The sequence below is a fragment of the Tripterygium wilfordii genome, chromosome 8 (assembly GCF_013401445.1).
Source record: "Tripterygium wilfordii isolate XIE 37 chromosome 8, ASM1340144v1, whole genome shotgun sequence".
Lineage (NCBI taxonomy): Eukaryota > Viridiplantae > Streptophyta > Magnoliopsida > Celastrales > Celastraceae > Tripterygium > Tripterygium wilfordii.
The window spans coordinates 2,564,523-2,586,644 of record NC_052239.1 but is presented as its reverse complement, the minus strand read 5'-3'; the positions used below and the strand labels follow the sequence as shown (position 1 = coordinate 2,586,644).

At 37.1% G+C, this 22,122-nt stretch overlaps 2 protein-coding genes across 4 annotated transcripts; both read left to right on the top strand.

Moving 5' to 3' along the window:
* Window positions 1-2,242: 2,242 nt before the first annotated feature.
* LOC120004113 (ATPase 10, plasma membrane-type-like) lies at window positions 2,243-12,388 on the top strand. Of its 2 annotated transcripts, none has more exons than XM_038853361.1 (22): window positions 2,243-2,446; window positions 2,896-2,976; window positions 3,064-3,183; window positions 3,706-3,804; window positions 3,969-4,106; window positions 4,604-4,738; window positions 4,873-5,052; window positions 5,483-5,689; window positions 6,046-6,165; window positions 7,136-7,255; window positions 7,345-7,467; window positions 7,810-7,914; window positions 8,098-8,242; window positions 8,889-9,050; window positions 9,324-9,562; window positions 9,900-9,932; window positions 10,053-10,134; window positions 10,344-10,504; window positions 10,596-10,769; window positions 11,385-11,567; window positions 11,675-11,844; window positions 11,987-12,388. In XM_038853361.1, the coding sequence occupies exons 2-22, from the start codon at window positions 2,911-2,913 to the stop codon at window positions 12,081-12,083; spliced, it is 2,859 nt and encodes a 952-aa protein (XP_038709289.1). In that variant the 5' UTR covers window positions 2,243-2,446; window positions 2,896-2,910; the 3' UTR covers window positions 12,084-12,388. The 2 variants fall into 2 exon arrangements, with proteins under 2 accessions (XP_038709289.1, XP_038709290.1); XM_038853362.1 differs by lacking the exon at window positions 2,243-2,446 and adding an exon at window positions 2,500-2,624.
* Window positions 12,389-15,181: 2,793 nt separating this feature from the next.
* Window positions 15,182-21,903, top strand: LOC120003297 (protein STRUBBELIG-RECEPTOR FAMILY 6-like). Of its 2 annotated transcripts, none has more exons than XM_038852226.1 (17): window positions 15,182-15,218; window positions 15,585-15,713; window positions 16,928-17,054; window positions 17,149-17,220; window positions 17,312-17,377; window positions 17,460-17,531; window positions 17,615-17,686; window positions 18,035-18,106; window positions 18,187-18,252; window positions 18,360-18,422; window positions 18,515-18,822; window positions 19,435-19,721; window positions 19,925-20,193; window positions 20,492-20,624; window positions 20,995-21,119; window positions 21,220-21,376; window positions 21,454-21,903. In XM_038852226.1, exons 1-17 carry the CDS (start codon window positions 15,197-15,199, stop codon window positions 21,607-21,609), a joined length of 2,196 nt encoding a protein of 731 aa, XP_038708154.1. In that variant the 5' UTR covers window positions 15,182-15,196; the 3' UTR covers window positions 21,610-21,903. The 2 variants fall into 2 exon arrangements, with proteins under 2 accessions (XP_038708154.1, XP_038708155.1); XM_038852227.1 differs by lacking the exon at window positions 15,182-15,218 and adding an exon at window positions 15,311-15,455.
* The last annotated feature ends 219 nt before the right edge of the window (window positions 21,904-22,122 follow it).

Here is a 22,122-nt window from a genome sequence, read left to right as displayed (position 1 = left end):
TAAAAATATTAGAAATTAATGAAATGAAAGATTTTCCGTTATAGATTGTTGGAATAATGTTATGTGAATTCTCCTTTCATTTTTTCTCCGATTGATAGGTATTTTCTCTTATTCACATGTAGCACAATGATCCTTCTCATTAATCTATCATTTTTATTATTGATATTGTAGGCAAGATGAAAGTGTTGTAGTCTCATACAATGACTATTAAGCACAATGCTACTTGATACATTTTTTTTCTTCTCTTTTTTAAATAGGTTTTAAGAATTGGTAAATTTACCAATTACCGACTTACCATTACCGATCGATCGGTATACCGACCATCAGTATACCGACTCTTCCAGTAACGGTAACGGTAACATTTTTTTAGTTACCGAAAGAATTGGTATGGTAACGGTATTCCGTGTTTGGTAACGGTAACCGTACCAATAACAGCCCTAGAAATCTTTATATCAATTTGGATTATGCTTTTTGAAACCTTACGTTAACCGCTTGAAATTCTTAATTGTCAAGACTTGTTACATATCTTAGATCGTTTGGGCCTAAATATCATTAAGTGACACGGTTTAGGAAGAACAAAATTGTATTGGCCTGATGTAACCGATAAACCTAACACGAACAATATTAATAATGTGAGTGGGTTGAGAATTTTTACAATTCTTGTACAAAACAATTGATGTATTTTTTTTTTGTAAAACTAATGCGTAGAGCTACCAACAGTAGAAACTCACCTGAGTGTCATAAAAAGAAATTACGAATATTCACTTATTGTGAAATATGAATAATGCGTGAAACTTTCAAAATATGACCTCCATGACTCCATTTTGGCTATTCGAGTTCGGCTCTGAGCTATATAGGAGAGGCTCAAGCTCTATTCGAGTTTAATATGTGAGCTCATATTGTGTATTATATTCTATATAAACAATACAAAATATATCTTAATAAATTAAAATCGAGCCAACTCGCGAGCTGTTGAGCCAAATAATTATAAGCTCGATAGATAATCGAGCCCTACATTAAACTCGAATTCAAACTCAAACTTGATAAGTACAAACTCAAACTTAATAAGTACAAACTCAAATTGAGGATAAACATTATTTGCACCCCACAATTTATTGAGTATACCCCTTTCTGAACAAACTTCAACGAAAAATATAACAATAATGAATATACCTCTTTTTATGTTTTTCCTAAAAACACAATCTACACCCCTTGAACCCTAATTTTCAATTCTTCTCTAGATATCCCATCAATCCCAACAGCTCATTTGAATCCATCGTTGGGGCCTTGTGGCATTCCTAAACTTTGAGCAAGGTCGCCCATTCTTTCCTTCATGGCCTGTAAGAAATTCATTACATCTGTGGTAAATCCAGAGTGGCCTAAGCAATAATATGGTGGTGGCTTATCTGGACACTCTTTTGGTGTGCATCCTTGTCGGCCTCGGTGACCAGAAGCAAAAGTTAGATAAATATGCAATGAAGGAAAAGTTGCTCACTTCGTCTTCTCCGAAGGTTTGTCAGAGGAAGTCCAACATTGGCTTAAAAACTTTTCAGCTGAAATTGGTGTTATGATCATTGGAGGAAAATGGGTTTTGATCGAAGGAGAGAATGAGGCAAGGGAAGAATGAGAGAATGAGGAGGGATTAGGGTTCATGTGAGGGAAGAAGGAGAGGATGAGGAGGTAAAAAAATTGAGGCAAATGGTAGGGTCAAGAGGAGTATTTATTTATAGATCAATGTTTTTAGAGTGTCAGTGGGATATACTTAGTAAACTATGTGGTGTAAATAATGTTCATCTAATTGAGCTCAAACTCGAACGGCTCGATTAAACATCGGTTCAAGTGCAACCCTAATTGGACAAGGGGGTACTCTTCTCCCTTACGCTCCCCAACTCAAAAAACTTACCTAAAAAAAATTTATTTGTGCATATTAATCATTTGAGATTTTATTTTTCAAGCTCTACTACAATGGGATTCTCATTAGTCTCCTAATTAATTAAAGTTAGCATAGTAAGAGATTAGATAGGCATAGATTAGATTTTGGTCAAACAAAGTCAAAATGCACAAAATCCGGCTACTTAATAAGCCAAGGGTTAGGGTTTTGAACTGGAAGAGTAAGAGACCGTTAGGTTTGGAAGGGTAAGTTTTGAAAGGCAGGTGAGGCAACGGTCCTTCCTCTCCTCTCTCTCTCTCTCTCTCTCGAAAATGGTTTCGAATTGGCGCGACCCAGAAGAGGATATGTGGGATCGGTCGGTCATCGTCAACTTCCAACCAACAGTCAGCTACTACCAAATCATGGGGGTTTGCAATCCCCTTTTAAGGATTCTGCTACTTCTCTCTGGCTCCGCAGCATTGAACTCCTTTTTGGAATTGGCCCTAACCATCACTATCAAACGGGGAAAGGGATCCTCCTGGGACTGTATAACATTGCTTTCCCTCGTTTGCCTAAGTGCGTTTTCTAATTCGTTGCTTCTTCTTTTCTTTTGTCCGCCATAAATGGCTGTTATTGATTTCTGTGAGCTATTTAGTGATGTTCTTTTATTGTTTTTCCATTTCAAACTTTCCTTCACTACTTTGTCACTTGACTGATTGGTTTGGAATGCTTAATTGAACAATTTGTGAGTTTGGTGAGTTCATATATGATATGTGAAATGTGAAATTTATGATTAGATGATTTAGGGCAGATTTTCATAGCCATGGATGATTGGGCAGATGATCCATATGACAAGCAATTCTTATTCCAATTCTCACTGTTGTACAAATGCGAATACTGTGTTGCGTTTCATATCATTTTAGTTTATTCTGCCTTATTTTTCACAATCCTATGGCATTTATGATTAGAAGTTCCAACATTAATGCTCTGTGCTCATGACAAACATTTGCTTGCCTTATCTCCAGTTTTGAAGCTCAAGTATGGCTGAGGATCTGCAGAAACCATTACTGGGTCCTGAGAACTTCAACCGGGAAGGGATTGATTTGGTAAGCCTAGGACAAATACATTGTGATTACCTTGTTCCCAAATCAACTTTATGTGGTACCAAACTTTTTTCAATAATGGTGTAACAGGAAAGATTACCATTGGATGAAGTTTTTGAGCAACTGAAAGCATCACGAAGAGGACTTTCATCAGAAGATGCTGAAGCACGATTACAGATATTTGGTCCCAACAGGCTTGAAGAGAAGCCAGTGAGCTTTCTACCATTTCTGTTCACTCTTTTCCAGTGTTTGGAGAAACTATAAAAGCCAATTTTGGCAGCAGAAAATATACATATGAGTGTCAATTTGAGATAGGGAAAAAAAAAACAACGAAGTCAAGCATCTTAGTTGTGGCTTTTTATCTTAAACGAAAACTCAAATGATAAATTCTTCTGAACCTCTGTGATTATCATGGTATGAAGCAAGCACCGATGAAAATCACTTGCTCTGAATGTTGAAATGCTTTAATAGGTCAGTTATGAATATGCTCAGCTGAATTGTGGCATTCCACTCTATCAAAAAAAAGGATATGGAGTTTTTATTATGGTGACCTAATATTAACTCATGGTTATTGGGTTCATGGAAGTTGTTACTGATTTGAACATAGGCAATTCCTTGTTGTTTTAAGCATTATGCTTCTTTGTAGTGTAACAAAGTAGGTATTTAGGGCCCCTAGATTTACTTTTTGAGTTATTTTCATAAATTCACAATTTTCCCCCACATTTAATGCAGGAGAACAAGTTTTTGAAATTTCTTAGTTTTATGTGGAATCCCTTGTCATGGGTCATGGAAGCTGCAGCTTTGATGGCCATTGCCCTTGCTAATGGCGGAGTAAGTGGATTTCAATTTTGCTTGCATTAGCATTCCACAAATGTTCACCTTATCTTTCCTTGTCTATCCTTTGTTTTTTTGCCCCTTTTGAAATCAGTGTAGATGTTCTGATATCTTTCTATACATAAACTCTGTCTCATTCTTTGCTGGATTTCATATTTCAGGGCGAGGGTCCTGACTGGCAGGACTTTGTAGGGATTGTTTGCCTGCTGATATTAAATTCGACAATCAGTTTTATAGAGGAAAATAATGCTGGAAATGCTGCAGCAGCTCTTATGGCCCGTTTAGCTCCAAAAGCAAAGGTATGTCCTTTGATGTGATGCCTTATATTATACTGGAAAAACCACTACAGATGTCTTGAAGATTGATCCTATTCATTGGAAAACACTCACGTTTAAGCAAAAGACCCTAGATTCAGGGTTGTTTCTGTAAAATGGTTTAGGTGGTCCAACCTTATTTTGAAGCAATAACTAAGGCCAGCTACTGTAAGCTTGTATATAATAATGATTTAGTTGTAAACAAGCATATTGCAAGTTGGAAGACATCCCCTGTTAGCTTTTCTGCAAAAGAAGTTTTTATGCTTGTCATGCTAATTAAGAACTTCGGTGTTTATTTGACTGCATTTCTGTCTAATTTCTTTAGTCATTTAATCTTTTGTAGTTGTGTTTACTCTTTCATTCATGTTTTATTTTTTTTGGCTGTGGTTGAAGGTCCTGGGGATTGGTTTATAGGTAACATAAAAGTCAATCTTACCCTCCTTTAGAGGGGCATGCCATACTAACACACAAAACTCCAACAGGTTCTAAGAGATGGGCAGTGGCAAGAGCAAGATGCATCTATTTTAGTGCCTGGAGATATAATTAGCATAAAGCTTGGGGATATCATTCCTGCAGATTCTCGATTGCTTGAAGGGGACCCATTGAAAATTGACCAGGCAAGTGCTTACCAAGTAAAAGAATATGCAAGTCTGTGTCAACTTTAAGATCATAACAGTAATTTGTATTCATTTATGATCATGTAAGTACGAAAAATAGACTGAGAATCTGTAGAAATTATTTGTCTATGCAGTCAGCTTTAACCGGAGAATCTCTCCCAGTCACCAAGAGGACAGGCGATGAAGTTTTTTCTGGTTCGACATGTAAACATGGTGAGATTGAAGCTGTGGTAATAGCTACAGGAGTTCACTCTTTCTTTGGAAAAGCAGCACATTTGGTTGACTCCACTGAAAGTGTTGGACATTTCCAGCAGGTGAATTAAACTAAAATATTTATCTGATACGATCTCTCTGGTACTAAATTTTTTACTTTTTCCCATGCGTAGCCCTCAAAGAAACTGGAAAATGAATCTTGTATTATGAATTCTATTTGGTCACCTGAGTTCCACGTTTCTTGTAGGAAAAGTTGTGCTTTCCTCCCATGTCTTTGCGCTCAGTCATAACATTTGAGCATCACTTTAATCTACGTCCTGATCATGACAGGGATAAAAGAATAATTAAGAATATAACCAACTGTTCATAAGATGAAGGCAAAGCTTCCCCTTAGGCATGCAAATTTTAGTTGTGACTGTGAAAGTACTCGGCTCAAAATAGATTTCTGTAGTTTGTTGAAGATTCGTTATAACTGAACTCCCTTATTTGATAGTAATTCTTATATTCTTAAAATTGTTATTGTTGCTGCAGGTCCTTACCTCCATTGGAAACTTCTGCATTTGCTCAATAGCTGTGGGTATGGTTCTTGAAATTATTGTCATGTACCCTATACAGCACCGATCTTACAGGGATGGAATCAACAACCTCCTTGTCCTACTAATCGGAGGAATACCCATAGCTATGCCAACAGTATTATCTGTTACACTTGCTATCGGTTCCCATCGGCTATCTCAACAGGTGAAAATTCTAGTAGCCATGACCCTATAATATGGTAAAACTACCCTGAAATTTGTGATGCAATTAGATTATGTTATCAATCACTGCAATAAGTGAGGCAAGGCATTTGTTTTTCCATTCAAAAAAAAAAAGTGAAGCAAGGTGGAAACAAGTATGGAAGAAATACATCTTTTCAAACTGATCAATCATCCAGTAAATGGTTTTTCCTATGGAAGATAATTAGGAAATTCCTCAGGAAAAACAAAAAATGAACTTCTACTTTGTGGTGTCCAAAATTAATAGACAGTTCATCGAATGCATCTCTTTGCTTACATTGTTTGCAAATTTCTTTACCTTTTCCTTTCATTTTCCTAAAGGGTGCCATTACAAAGAGGATGACTGCAATTGAAGAAATGGCAGCAATGGATGTCCTCTGCAGTGACAAAACAGGAACTCTTACCCTGAACCGCCTCACTGTTGATAAAAATCTTGTCGAGGTACGAAAGCTGACTTTATATTCCCCGGGAAAGTTGTTGCTCTAAGCATATTATATTATTATTGAGGGAAAATATTGCGTAATTAAGTGCATTTTTGGCAATAGAAATCTGGATATGATGCTCATTTTGAAAAATGGGAATTGATCCTAAAGTGCCAGTAGTTTGTTCTGAGATTAGGATCTGGGTACACTGAATGATGCCCAACCGGAGGCATTAGAATTTACACGAATGTAGCTCAACTGTCAAACCTCTATCTTCACATTTCAGTCCCGTCAGATGTGATAGTGTGTGAAACTATTTTGCCTCTTACATGATTCTTTTTTAATAAGCGAATATGTGACCCAGTGATAGAGTTGCCGGGGTGCAATCTAGAGGTTACAAGTTCAATTCCTAGAAATAGCCTCTTCATATATTATGTGGGGGGTAAGGTTTGAGTACATCCTGCCTGTCTCCGACTGTGCTCACTGCGGGAGCCTTGCGCATGGAAGTTGTATACCTTCTATATGATTCTTTTTTATGTGTCCATTTAATCTTCTCAGACTGGGGCATGCTGATCTAGCTTATAGATGCTTTTGAAGTGTTTTATAAACATATTAACTATTGATATCCTGTCCATGTATCATTTTGATTCCTTTTCTGTGTTTGTTGTGCCATTCTTTGGCATCCAACCTTTTCATATACCATCTCTGGTTCACTCAATGATTGTTAGTTGTAATGTAACAGAGATGATGTGTTGGTTAAGAATCAGTATTGCAAGAGCTGCAGTTTTCTCTTTTTATAATCTGAAGCTGCATCTCACTCATTTAATTGTGAAACCTCTATTCTTCAATAGATCAGCCTTAGACCTTATTTGCATCAAAAAGTGAATATAAATCAACAGCAATAATTTATAGTCTATGAGTACTTATTATCTTTTAGCTCATCTCATTTATCTATCTAATCCCAGTGGTAAAATTAATTTCTTATGTAGGTTTTTAACAAAGATATGGACAAAGACATGATTCTATTGCTTGCAGCCAGGGCAGCTAGATTAGAGAATCAAGATGCAATCGATGCTGCCATTGTTAACATGCTTGGTGATCCAAAGGAGGTACAATAATAATGAACTAATGAAGTTCTTGGTTCTAAGTCTTTTGGTTTTTAGAACACTAAGGAATGAATTCCCATTTTTGTTTGCAGGCACGTGCAAATATCACCCAAGTCCATTTTCTTCCTTTTAATCCAGTGGACAAACGTACAGCAATTACATACATAGATTCAGATGGCAAGTGGTACCGGGCCACCAAAGGAGCTCCTGAACAGGTACCCATAGACTCGAAATAGTTTTCACACTTCTGGTTCTTGACCCTCATGTGGCAACATTCTTAGACAATGAGAATGGATAATCAATAGCAGCAATGACTAGTTGCTGAACTTCCAACTCATAAAACAAATGATGATTAATATATTTGAAGTGTCTAGGTCATACTTGAACAATATTGAAAGAATTTTTTTTCCCTGCTTTCTTGATGGCAGTAATGAGCAACATGATAATAACTGGTATACTTTTAAAGTAATTAGGTCAGAGCATGAAGTATACTTTTCTATTTTTTTCTGATAAAGTATGAAGCTTTTACCTTTTTCATCTTATTTCTACATTATCAGATCCTGAACTTATGCCAAGAGAAACATGAGATTGCTGTAAAAGTACACACCATCATTGACAAATTTGCTGAGAGGGGTTTGCGGTCTCTTGCAGTTGCTTATCAGGTATAGTTGGGTGCATATTTTCATCTAATCTATGGTTGGTGGGAATTAAATTGAGTTAGAAGAGGGAAGCTCAAAACTACTGACTGTTTAAAGTTAAGATTAGGATGATTGTACTTTCTTTTACTTCACCAATAAAGATCTCGTACTGACATGGTTGTCAATTAAAAACTGTCATCGTACCAGGAAGTTCCTGAAAAAACTAAGGAGAGTCCTGGAGGCCCTTGGACATTTTGTGGGATGCTGCCATTGTTTGATCCTCCCAGACATGATAGTGCTGAGACCATCCGCAGAGCGCTCAACCTTGGAGTTTGTGTCAAGATGATTACAGGTATATGTGAATTTTTCATTGCAAAAAATATTACATCTTTTAATAACCCATTCTAGCTTTAGATAGAGTAGTAACAATATGCTTTCATGAAAATTTTTAATCTGCCGATTCCAACGGAAGTTTTATGGATTTATCATGTGTGAGTTAGTGAGTTACCAACCTACCATTATCGCAATTGAGTTAATTTGGACGAGAACACTTATCCTCTCTTTATGTCATTACCTTTTCCATATCTGACAAATATTTTTGTGCCTTGAGGACAGAGTTTGTGCCATCAGTCTTTTTTTTTTGTCAACCATCATGCGAGAATCCATATGCTGTCACACCCCATTTTTCTAGCTAAGAGATAGAAACTGTTAATTCACATGACTGCAAAGTGAGATGAAATGTAGTTGTAACCTGTTACAAAAATACTTCTGGAGAGATTCAAAGCCCTGTCAAAATAATTCATACAAAGTCATGTGTGTGGAAAAAAAATTATTGTGGAATGAAACGTCATTCTTTGTATAAATTTATTTTATGAATGCTGATGCTGGCCATCAACTTACCTTGTACATTTTGCAAATGCTGGCGTCACCTCCTCGGTAGCAATTGTAGCATATCATTGAGTGGCTTAGTAATTAATACCTTTTGTTCTCTGCCATAGGTGACCAGTTGGCCATTGCAAAAGAGACCGGAAGACGACTTGGCATGGGAACAAACATGTATCCCTCCTCATCATTGTTGGGCCATGAAAGGGAGGAACATGAAGCTCTTCCAGTGGATGAGCTCATTGAGGAGGCAGATGGTTTTGCTGGTGTATTTCCTGGTACCTAATTAAACTCCTAACTCATATGCAAAGAATTGTATTAGAAGCTGTTCCTTAGCTTTATAGCCTTTATGAATTATGTTTGATTGATCTTGACATTCAGAATAAAACCAACAACTAAATTCTGTGTTGTCAAATGTGGCCTGCCATCAATTGTTTTTTTCAACGTTATGAGAAATACTAAAATGGCTAAAAGAATGTTAACATGCTTTTAAGTTTTTTGGCTATAGATGTACCTCCTGATTCCTGTCATCATTCCTGTGATACTTTCAGAACATAAATATGAAATTGTTAAGATTTTACAAGAAAAGAAGCATGTTGTTGGAATGACTGGAGACGGCGTGAATGATGCGCCTGCTTTGAAGAAGGCAGATATTGGAATAGCAGTTGCAGATGCTACGGATGCTGCAAGGAGTGCTGCTGATATAGTCTTGACAGAGCCGGGCTTAAGTGTGATCATCAGTGCTGTCTTAACTAGCAGAGCAATATTCCAGAGAATGAAAAATTATACAGTTGAGTATCAGTTTTCTCCTTTGAACAGAAAATGCATAACAACTGTCTGTAGTACACCTGTGTACTATACTATGCATCACATGCCAGAGAGTGTAATAAAATGCTGACCGACTAAAGTGCATGCTTATAGGTATATTCAGTTTTTTGGACTGAGGAGAGACAAACTATGTTTGATGCACTAATTTCTGATATCTGATATCTATAAGCATGCATTAGAAAATGGAACTATTACCTTCTGATGTCTCAATATATTTGACGATTTACTTGTTAGATGTTCCATGACTCATTTCCAAATTGATCAACTGATGTAAAGTATTATTTGACATTAATATGCAGATATATGCCGTCTCAATAACCATAAGGATTGTGGTAAGCTGAGTTTCTTTTTTTCCTTCCCTTTCTTTCTTTATGTGTTCTGTTCATTTTACAGATTTGAAACATTGGATTTTGTTTGACATCAATATTTTTTGATCTTGGTCTATGTTGCAGCTTGGTTTCGTACTTCTAGCATTAATATGGGAATACGATTTCCCACCCTTCATGGTTCTGATCATAGCAATACTTAATGATGGTAAGATTTCAACCTATGATGTCCTTTTTCTCATTTTTTGAGTAGTAGTAGGGAATTGTCGCTTTTACTTCTAGCATTGTTCAAAATTATATGTTCAAGAAAGGACAATAGAAAACTATCCCATTTCTTCTAATTGGAAGAATGAAAATTCCTGTAAATATGTGCTAATATTTGTTTATGTTTCCCTTTTTCGTTTTCTTTTTCATTAGGGACCATCATGACTATTTCTAAAGACCGGGTAAAGCCGTCTCCTAGACCTGACAGTTGGAAACTTAATGAGATATTTGCAACTGGCATTGTCATTGGAACATATCTTGCTTTGGTTACTGTCCTGTTTTACTGGGTTGTTATAGACACTACTTTCTTCGAGGTACTTAACTATTCATGTTTATAGATTTGGTGATCTACAATGACGTGTTGCTTATTCCCAAACTTAATCTTTATTGTTTATGTGGCTGCAGGCCCATTTCAATGTAAGATCACTATCTAGCAATTCTGAAGAAGTCTCGTCTGCTGTATATCTGCAAGTCAGCATCATCAGCCAGGCTCTCATCTTTGTTACACGCAGTCAAAGTTGGTCATTCTTAGAGAGGCCTGGTACTCTATTGATGTGTGCATTTGTGGTGGCTCAACTGGTAAGGTTAACATAACTTACCTACTTGTAAGGAACTTATTTTGGTTTTGCATTTGTTATTTTGCATATTTGACCTTTAGGAACTTTATTTGTTAATGCTTTCTTGGTTAGCCTTTTACATAAACTTGGTTTCACAAGCCTTCAACTTAATTTTGATATGTCATCATCATCAATGCCTTTATCCTGAACAATATGTTGTGGCCAGCTACATGAATCCATTTGAGAAATCACATAAATTTTCATTCAGAATTCGTTTCTATTAAGACCTCCACCCTCAACTAATCCCATAGAGTCCATGTCCTTTCTTAACCCTTCTTTCATCTCTGCTTTGTTGCATTTATATCTATACGTTGCCTTGCCCAAACTATCTTAGTCTGTTTTTTCATAGCTTATCTTTGATTGGTGCCATAACTACCCTAGGTTGAATTGTTTGTTTTCTTATCATATATTTTCTTGTTTTGCTTCATGTCCAAAGCAACATTCTCATCCTGATTTTTTTCGCACTAATTCTTTGGACATCATGTCTCTTAATAGCCTAACATTATGTATCGTGAATCCCATTATTCTTGAATGCGTAAATTCATTTATTAAATTTGATTGTGCTGTAAACATCCAGGTGGCTACCTTAATTGCTGTCTATGCGCGAATTAGTTTTGCTGACATTAGTGGCATTGGATGGGGATGGGCTGGTGTTATATGGTTATATAGTTTAATCTTCTACGTCCCATTGGACATTATCAAGTTCTTTGTCCGCTATGCCTTGAGTGGAGAAGCATGGAATCTCGTATTTGATCGAAAGGTTAGTCCAGTATTCTATGTTTATCCTTGTTTCTTGTCATCTTTCATCTCTGCAAGAAAGGACCCTTGGCTTGAAGGGCTTTGTGATTATTTCTTGCTCTTCAACAGACTGCTTTTACTTCAAAGAAAGATTATGGAAAAGAAGACAGGGAGGCTCAGTGGGTTCTTTCGCAAAGGAGTCTACAAGGTTTGATGTCTTTAGACTTGGAATCCAATGGCAGAAAATCTCGATCTTCTTGGATTGCTGAACATGCGAGGAGGCGCGCAGAAATAGCCAGGTACTCCATTAGAAGTGATATGTTATGAATGAACGACTCACAGTAATCTTTGTCTTCATCTCATGCATTGATCATATTCTTACATCAAATGCCATGTCTTTCCTTTGATGGTGCTTGCTATAATGAAAATTCAACTTTACAGACTGGGGGAGATGCACACGTTGAGAGGACATGTTGAATCGGTCATGAGGCTAAAAAATCTGGACTTGAATGTGATCCAATCAGCTCATACAGTATGAGAGCGCTTTCCGTTTCGAATTTCCAGTAGAGAAACTGACATTTGTTGTACAAGTCATTGAGATGATCAACAGCATATGTTTTGGATTTGTTTGGACACAACAGGTGGGAAACACTTACCACAAAATAACGTTAGCAGCAAGTATTGCATTGCTTTTGTTCAAAGGAAAGAGAGCTATTTGTAATGAGTCGTTGGATGTCTTATTTTTTGCTCACAGGAAAGTTTTTGTAATATTGCCAAAAACAAAAACTAATAAAAGCTTCTCTGAGGCAATCTGAAATCTATTGAATTTGATGAATTTAGTCTTGAAGCTGCGTCAGTTTGTGGCAGAAAATGGCTGCATATGATTCCTTCTCAAAAAAAGGTGTTGCCTCTTGTTACCATTGGATGCCCACTATTTTTCTTTTTTATGTGAGTGGGGGATTCGAACTTGGATACTACTAAGCCAAGTATGTGTCTTGATCACGTCGGTTGAGGAGTTGTTGGCTGATGACCACTAATCATTGGCACATAAACAATAAGTCATATGACAGCAAACCCAGTGACACTAAAATGAAGAAGGAGATTGTAGAGCCATAAAAATCTTATTAGACACTTTAAGAACAGGTTGCACTTGGAAGGAAGTAACAAAGACATTTTGAACTTTTAACACATTATGTTAGTCGTAACTCCTACGTCTAAAATGGTGTAAATTAGATTAATTAATTTGTCTCTAAGTGACTATGACCATACACTCCAAGCATCTATCCTAATCCTATACTTATGGACTAAATTTTTTTTACCATCACTCGTCCATGATAGGGGAACACTTACCTATGTTTCACCACATCTTGGTGTCGATGCAGCGTGTCGCTTGCGAGGGATGCCCTAGCATGCTTTTACTCATTTATCATACTTAGGGGTGTGAGACAACTCTCTCTAAGGAACTCGACAAAATTGTCCCGTAACTTTGGGAGAAGGGGTGCCTCCTCACAAAGAGGATTGTAGTGACCGGATCCGAGTGATTGTTTACCAAAAACACAGGTCTCCACAAAATCGTAAAACCATGTATGGGGGCTGCCTCCTGCCAGTGCCAGAAGGTCAAGGAAGTTGGTGACTTGATTACAGGGGAGTCGGCAACCGAAGCCTCAATGAATGGCGACCGTAACTATAACGATCCTAAGGTAGCGAAATTCCTTGTTGGGCGGTCCGATGCATCTTGTGCTATTGAGGTATGCTCATGTCAGTCCTTGCTCATTTATCATTGCCCCCAAGTTTCAATGCAAAGCATTGCGGACAAGGAATTCTCCAACGAATTTTTCATTTTGATTCATATTCATAGGTTTGATAAATTTTTACGCTGGTAGTTGACCTACCGCAATCACCGGCGGCAAACACATACGAGTTAATTAATTATGAGGAAACGGACACTTGTGCACCCTTTTCATTCAACAACTGGATTCAACACGTATTAATTATGAAAGTGAACAAAATTCAATCATTCCCATTGAACTAGCAATTGAAAAGGCTGATACTGTTGTAAAGTCTGGTTTCACGATTCTTTGCTTGCAATTGATCTCTACTTCTATATATATATATATATATATATATATATATTTTCAATTAGTGATTTGGACATTATAGGAAACTAAATTATCTTGAAATTTGATTTAATCTTTGTGGGGTAACTAAATCTTTTGCTTCTCAAATTAGTATTTGAAGGTAATGTTGATGGTGATTTGTGATGCACATCATCAAAGGAAGGAATTCAATTAACAAAGTGCACATCCTTTGGACATTGAATGTGTTTACATTTGGTCGTCATGCAGAATAGTTTTCCATCCGATGACAATATAATTTGGGACTAAACCCAACGCGTAATCATAATAGTATTGTTCTCAATGAGTAGTGAGTGGGAGGGGATTGTTGTTTTTTGATTTGATATTAAATAATTTTTTTAATTATAGAAAATTATATTTATATTTGATAAATTCTATATACTATTCGTCTTAATTAGATATAAATTCACAAGTTTCTATGTCGATTTGATTTTTGTTTGTGACAAAAAAAATAATATTGGAATAATAAACCTCATAAAAAGTAAAACAAGATCATGATTTTTAAAAAAAAATTAAAACTGCCTAAAATAACATTACAACATACCCTCAAGATTTACTCCCAATAAAAATCGAACTCAGAAACCTATTCCTAATAAAAATGAACTCAAAATCTTCGAAGCATATATCCGAGAGATGTAATCATAGATATCACCCAAGACATAAGTACACAACACAAGACAAAGTACACCGACAAGGCGACAACCGACACACAACGGAATAAGCTGTAATAAGCGTGTAATCGAAAAGCGTGTGATCAAAGCCACATGGCGTGATGGTCGCAATTCACTGTCAATCCAACCCAACTACCGCTGCTACTACTACTTCGTCAAACAAACGATTTAATTATGTTAAATCGGTGGAATTTTCAATTGTTTTTCCTTAAATAGTATTCCCTTCTAGTTAAGAGATTGGTTGGTGGAGGTTTTGAATGGCTAGAGATCAAAGTGATTGTGTCCCCACTCTACAGTAGCCGGAGATGGTGCAACCCACGAACGAAAGAATGCAACAGCAGGAGCTGGATTCCTTTACCAAATCCCGTCCGATTAACACTCTCATTAAATCTTAACAAAACCCCCAGTAAACAAGGATCTGGGACTTCACCAGATTCAGTAACAGCAGCCACCTTTAGCCTCTGCCTTGCTCTGACTGACTGACACTATTTGCTATTGAGCTAACTTGGATTCTAAAACAACCCAATAATCTGAAACATGTGTTCTCTCTGGAAAAGAAAGGAAAAAAGCAAGCATGGAGATCACACATTTGAAGAGTCCCGTGACTCTCCCGTTAAGTTATGAACACAAGTTGAGGTTGTTGAATGTAACATTTAGTTAATTGAGTAATCTTTATGACATTAACTAAGACTAAGCCATCTTTGTTTGTTTGATTCATCCAATGATTCAATTTCTTCAAAGTTATTTCTATTGCCATATAATGATGTATTGATGGCTACTTCTCACTTTCCAATCAATATCTTAAAAACTCAATTATTAACAGGCAAAAACAAGATACACAGTCGATGGATACACCTACCAAAAGAGGTTTTTTTATTTGTGACTCTCTCTCTCTCTCTCTCTCTCTCTCTATATATATATATATAGATACACACTCACACACATATCTCTATTCTTTTTGAGTTTTCCTCTTTTTCTATTCAAAATTCTAAAAAGAACAACAATATAATATAAATAAGAAAATCCTTTTCTGTGGCTTTGGATTCTTCTAGCAAATCGTGCCTGCCTGGGTGCCAGCTTTACTCGGGTGAAGGACTCAAAACTGTATAGAAAATCTTCCCGTTGTAATTATTTGATAAAAAAGAATAATCACAGAAAAATAAAGTCTTGTCATTTCTTATCACAGAGCAAGTTTTCTTCTTCTTATTGGGTTTTGTTGGTGAGGTGAGACAGGGATCTCTTCTTGGTGTGTGTGTGAGAGAGAGATGGAGAAGTGGAGAGTGGTCAAGCTTGTTTTCTTGGTAATCTGCATTTTGGGTTGGGAGATCAAATCGATTAATGGCGCAACAGATCCAAATGATGGTCCGTACTTTGACTACTTGCTCTCTCACTATCTTTTGCTTTTGCTGGTTTCAGTTCTTTTGCTTTGCTTTGCTCAGATTTGCATTTTTGTTGTTTTGTTGCTTCTCCATTACTGTTCTCCCTCCTTATGACTGCAAAAGACTATCTTTGATGGGGCTGGGGGCTTTTGGGCTTTGGTCTGGGATTGTGGCGATTAGTTCTTTGATGACAGTGGGTTACTTTTGGAGAATCTTCATTGAGTGTGTAGGCATTATTCTTTGTTAATGATTATAATCAATGATATGTGTGAGAAGTGAAAGTTTTCTTCTTCAGGCGATTTAGTGGCTTGAAACAACTTTTGGTGTCGATATGATTGGCTGCTGTTGCTTGTGGTGCCATGGATAGGGCTGTGTTATTCCTTGTATCAGTTGGATGCTTTATATGCTATGTATTAAATTAGAGTGCGATGAATAGCAGGGTAGATAGTTGAGATTATGTCGGTGATCCATCAGAATTGGTCAAGCTTTTCAATGACTATTAGAATGGCATATGATATAAGCTTTTCTCATACTACAGAAGGAGGTTATAGAATTTGTACTTTTTTTGAAGTTCAGAATGTATGAAAAGACGAAGATTAGAGCTTCTTATGTTGCCCACAAGGGAACAAAAAGGAGCAACCTCAAACTACTATGATTTATGGCGAACTCCACAAATCAGACTTTTAAGATGAGATACAGGAGGCTCTTTTCTGAATTGTTTCTTAGCTGAGATTTCTCTATTTCCAGGAAATGAGGAAAGAACAGGAAATATTTTTCAAGGCTATGGGAGTGCCTCCCATCCAACTGAATGTTTGCCTTGAACTGCCTCAATCCTACAGTCAGATAGAAAAGATAATCCCTGGACTGTTTTATATCTTGAAAATTGACACCAAACCGTATGGGCAAGATCGCTTACCCAAATGTCACCTTAGGAAGGAGAAGCTATCAGCTGTTGCCGGGTTTCTCTTTACTTGTAACTTCTGAACATGATTCAAATGCTGAAGTTTAGTAAATTAGAACATCTCCAAAATGGTTTTAGTGGATTCGGATTAATTTTGAATTATAAATGCATATGCATTTTACTATGACCAAGTTGTCCATGGTATTTGCAAGAAAATTCAGATCACTTTCATGCATGAATTAAGATCTCTTAGTTAAACGCTATATTTACCTTACTAATGGTGTGTGTGATTGCAGTGTCTGCTCTCAAAGGGATGTACAGCAGTTTGAATTCACCTCCTCAGCTAGCCCAATGGAGTGGTGATGATCCCTGTGGTCAGTCTTGGACAGGCATTACTTGCTCAGGCTCACGAGTAACAGAGATGTGATTTAATATCCCCCTTTTCTTCTTTTAAGTTGCTGTAGACATCACTACTGGTGCTAATTTTGATCTGTATTTTTCTGTTGTCTTTTATCAGTAAAGTAGCAGGCCTTGGACTATCAGGGTCAATTGGTTTCCAGCTCGCTGGTCTGACATCAGTGACCAACCTGTAAGATTCGCGGTCTTACATGCGTCTTATTTCCTTCAATAAATATTAGTTTGCTATATTTTCATATAATGACTTGGTGAAAATTCTGCAGAGATGTGAGCAATAATAACATTGCAGGCGATATACCTTATTCACTTCCTCCAAACTTGCAGCAATTGTATGTGCATTGTGTTTCCTTTTAAGTACCAAATTCTCCTTTCTAATATTAGAATATTTACATTATCTTTTTGAATGTGCAGAAATCTTGCCAATAATAAATTTACAGGTGGACTCCCGTATTCCATTTCTCAGATGACCTCTCTAAAGTATTTGTGAGTATTTTCGAGCAGTTTTATCTCTTGTGCACGTAGGTTTGAACCCAATACTTACTTCTTTCGAATCTTTTGGTGTGTAGAAATGTTGGCCAAAATCAGTTGCAGAACCAACTCAGTGACACGTTTAGTCAGCTTTCTTCCCTCTCCACACTGTGAGTTTTTCTTCCAACCCCTCAAATACCCATAAGTTGTTTTCTGGATGCCTACCTATGGCTTTAGAAGAGGTCACAGCTTTACTTTGCTGCATTACCATTTTCCATGGTTCAGTCAGTGAGAAGATATGAATATTTTGCTTTTGAACTAGTATTTATTGTTTGCTTATCTTTTGTTGTGTGTTCGTGATAATAATTGTTCATGCATTACAGTTATCTTTTTAATCTGTTGGCTACTGCACTGTCTCCTACTATATTGCAATTCAGAAATGTTATAAAAGTTCCAACTTTTCCATGTTTGTTTTTGCTGAAGGACTAAGTGACAGTACTTTGTGTTCCCTGCTACAGTGATGTCTCTTCCAATACTATGACCGGTAACTTGCCCCAGAGTTTAAGCTTACTTTCAAGTATGACCACAATGTAAGTACATTAACTTCGATATATGAAATATGCATATTCATGGCCTCTCGTCCTTATTTATGTGACTAATTATGGTGTAGGTTTTTGCAAAACAACCAATTTACTGGAAATATTGATGTCCTTGCCAATCTTCCCCTCAAAAATCTGTGGGTAACCATATTTTCGGTTACTTTTATAGTAACGCCCTACGTGTACATCTATCAAAGTTGTTTTTCATATAGATTTAATTAATATTCTTACTTACGATTTTCAGGAATGTTGCGAATAACCAATTCACAGGATGGATTCCTGAACAGTTGAAAAGCATTGATCTGCAGTAAGTATTTCTATTGCTTGATTTACAAGTTTGTGTTGTTCCCAACGCATAAGTTTTTTTACAATTTAGATACTAAGTGATTTTCATGATAGGACGGGTGGTAACCCATGGAGTTCGGGGCCTGCACCTCCTCCACCACCTGGTACACCTCCAGCCAACGAAGGCAACAGAAATCATAAATCTGGTGGAAATGACAGCCCAGCAGGTACTGGTGCTGGAAATCAAAGCAAAAGTTCGGGAATTGGGGGAGGTGGCATCGCTGGAATAGTAATTTCCCTCATTGTTGTTGGGGCTGTAGTAGCATTCTTTTTGGTGAAGAGAAGATCAAGGAGGACATCATCAGATATTGAAAAGCTTGATAGTCAGCCATTCGCTCCTCTTGCTTCAAATGAAATACATGGTAACCCATATTCTTGATGCATCTTAAACTCAGTCCAGCATCAGTAGGAGTCAATCTCTTATCCGTTGCTTGATTCAATTATACAATCACTTGATGTAGATATTTGTTCGACTTTCCTCGACGAGAAAGGAAGGCATGCCGCATAAAAATACGACAAAATATATGCAGCACCAAAGAATAACAAAATATATCCGTCCTTTAAATGTTGGTTTCATTCTTTCTTCGTGCTTGTGACTTAGTAAGAGAGTTTTGTTGATGGTATCATGTAGATATAAAATGAAGCCATTAGAAATGCCTCTGAAATGGCCAACCATTCAAATTGAGTAAATAACAGGTGCTTGAACTAATGATCTGTTGTACGTTTCATAATATTTATGAAATCCAGACTGTTCAAATAGTGTTTGTTAGATTGCAAATGGTTCTACCAAGTGATATCAGTTAATTATTGAGGTTTAGTCTCCATCAGTCCATGAAGCCAATCAAATTAGTGAAAGGCTTCAAAATTGAATATTGAGATCTTATAATTATGTCACTAGACCAGTTCATTCTTGATCTATTTTTCATCTTCTAGTACCAAGTAATTTATTTAATTCACAAAATCTTTCACTGCAGAACTAAAATCTGTGGAGACTTCCTCTGGAATCAAGACTGTGACATTTGATGCCCCAGCCTTAATAAATCTTCGACCCCCTCCCACTGATCGTAGCAAATCCTTTGATGACGAAGATGTTTCAAGGAAGCCACCCATTGTTGTGAAGAAAGCTGTTACTGCACCTATAAATGTGAAATCATATTCAATAGCAGACCTGCAGATGGCTACTGGCAGCTTCAGTGTTGACAACCTTCTTGGGGAGGGGACTTTTGGACGGGTTTATCGTGCTCAATTTGATGATGGGAAGGTATACTTCTCTTGCTCATCAAATTATAAATTGGCATATTGGGGACTGGAAAAATAACTTTAGTTTAATGGTTATCATTTTGTAAGTAAGCTGAACTTTCTTCAGCTTATTGCCGTTTTGTCTTGTAGATGACTTCTTTTAGACGGGGTGGCATCCCTGGTGCCTAGTTAATTGAGGTTCTTCTTTTACTGTTAATGTTGTAGGTTCTTGCTGTGAAAAAAATCAATTTATCAGCATTCCGGGATGATTTATCTGAAGATTTTGTTGAGATTGTGTCGAATATCTCCAGTTTACATCATCCAAATGTAACAGAGCTGGTGGGTTATTGTTCCGAGCATGGACAACATCTGCTAGTATACGAGTTCCACAATGGTAATTTGCATGACTTCCTTCACCTCTCAGAGGAGAACAGTAAACCACTGACATGGAACACTCGTGTCAAGATAGCACTAGGGACAGCCCGTGCACTTGAGTAAGTTCCCTATAAATAAGTGAATGTAATTATTTCGAATTTTGATGCCCTTCAAAAGAGCTCTTAATTATTATTTTCTTTTTCAAGACGTCATACTTATACAATTTGGACTTCAGTGCTTCGGATTTGCATTTGGGATTGCATCTCTTGTCAAGATTTAAACATAATTTTTTTGCTTTTGTTAAATTGTTGTTCCCATTATCAACTGGGGATCCCCAACCTTCGAAATCTCTTTTTAACTCTTTTTTTTCAACAATGTCTGTGAATTGGCTGCCTGGTTTGAAATTACTTTTTCCAGGTACCTGCATGAAGTTTGCTCACTGTCTATCATTCATAAGAACGTCAAATCAACCAACATATTGCTGGACACGGAACTTAATCCTCACCTTTCAGACTCTGGCCTGGCTACTTTCGTCCGAAATGCAGATCAGGTGAGTTTTGTGCCTCTTTAAATTTTGCTGCTAATCAATGGCCTGGCTATATTTTGATGTATCAGCTTTTCTTAAAAAACTAAGTAGTTTGTTGTATCAAATAGGATATCCAAAGTGTGAAACATAGTATAGGAAAAATGACTGGCGATTTTTCGGGTACTTTTGATCTTGTACCTCTCATATGTTTATTCATGTGAGTTGCTCATGGGATCATCTCCAAGGATTGCGATAAGTGATGATAACTTTTAGCATCCAAAGAATTTAAATTAGTCTCGGATGGCGTTTTCTGTTATTTTTTCTTGGGCATCTTTGGTACGAACGAGTTACTCGCATTATTGAAATTTTAAGTATTCTTCTTCTACTAATGCAGGCTGTGGATTCTGGGTACGGTGCACCTGAGGTTGCCATGACTGGCCAGTATACTCTCAAGAGTGATGTTTATAGTTTTGGAGTAGTCATGTTGGAGCTTCTCAGCGGGCGTCAACCATTTGACAGGTGAAGTAACACAGGAACAGACTCACTATTATTGTAGCAATATCTCAAGATAATGTCTTGGTTACGCTGCAATCTCACCTTCTGTGCATTTATTCAACAGCTCGAGACCAAGATCTGAGCAATCTTTGGCGCGATGGGCGATACCTCAGCTACACGATATTGAAGCTCTATCAAAAATGGTTGATCCTGCACTGAAAGGACTCTACCCTGTCAAATCTCTATCCCGCTTTGCCGATGTTATTGCTCTCTGTGTCCAGGTAATTGAACTTGCAGTATTAATTCTCTATACAAGTATATCTTCATTTGATCCTCAATCTGATTCATCTGGTAACAGCCGGAGCCAGAGTTTCGACCACCGATGTCTGAAGTGGTTCAAGCACTGGTTCGTATGGTGCAACGGACTAACATGAGTAAGAGAACATTTGGAAGCGATCAAGGAGTCTCCCCACGAGCTGACAATATTCCTGATACACAAGACTACATGTCTTAAGTAGCAGTAGAATTCTTGGTTTTTTCTTCCTTTTTCGTTGCAATGGTAAAGAAATCCGAACATAGCAATTCATACAAGCACGATCCCTGTCGAAACATATTGAAAAACTTCAGTTGATTGTAAGTTCCTTTGAGCGTCATTGGTGCATTTGTATAATAAATTCTCAGCTTAGACAGTCAAAACACATAGAAATATTGTTCCCTCTTGGTCATGGAACCTTATGGATTTGTTCTTTATAGGCCATCACTATTGATGTTTAGACGCATTTCCGTTCTGGGTCGTGGAACCCGTACTGATTTGTTCGTTATAGGCCATCACTATTGATGTTTAGAAGCGTTTCCGTTCTGGGTTGTGGAACCCGTACTGACTTGTTCTTTATAGACCGTCACTATTGATGTTTAGCTCATTAAAACACTTGTGAGTGAAGTTAGGTTTTGCTTAGCTCATGAAAACACTTGTGAGAGAAGTTAGGTTTTGCTTATAGACCACTATGTTATGCCAGAGCGATGTAGA

Excerpts from the sequence above, each read along its gene's own strand:
- LOC120004113 (XM_038853361.1), top strand. The coding sequence starts at position 2,911 with ATGGCTGAGGATCTGCAGAAACCATTACTGGGTCCTGAGAACTTCAAC. Across the intron at positions 5,053-5,482 it reads GTGTTGGACATTTCCAGCAG|GTCCTTACCTCCATTGGAAA; the intron begins GTGAATTAAACT and ends TTGTTGCTGCAG. Across the intron at positions 7,256-7,344 it reads TGCTTGGTGATCCAAAGGAG|GCACGTGCAAATATCACCCA; the intron begins GTACAATAATAA and ends TTTTGTTTGCAG.
- LOC120003297 (XM_038852226.1), top strand. The coding sequence starts at position 15,197 with ATGGATACACCTACCAAAAGAG. Across the intron at positions 18,107-18,186 it reads CTTTCAAGTATGACCACAAT|GTTTTTGCAAAACAACCAAT; the intron begins GTAAGTACATTA and ends ATTATGGTGTAG. Across the intron at positions 19,722-19,924 it reads CTCAATTTGATGATGGGAAG|GTTCTTGCTGTGAAAAAAAT; the intron begins GTATACTTCTCT and ends TTAATGTTGTAG.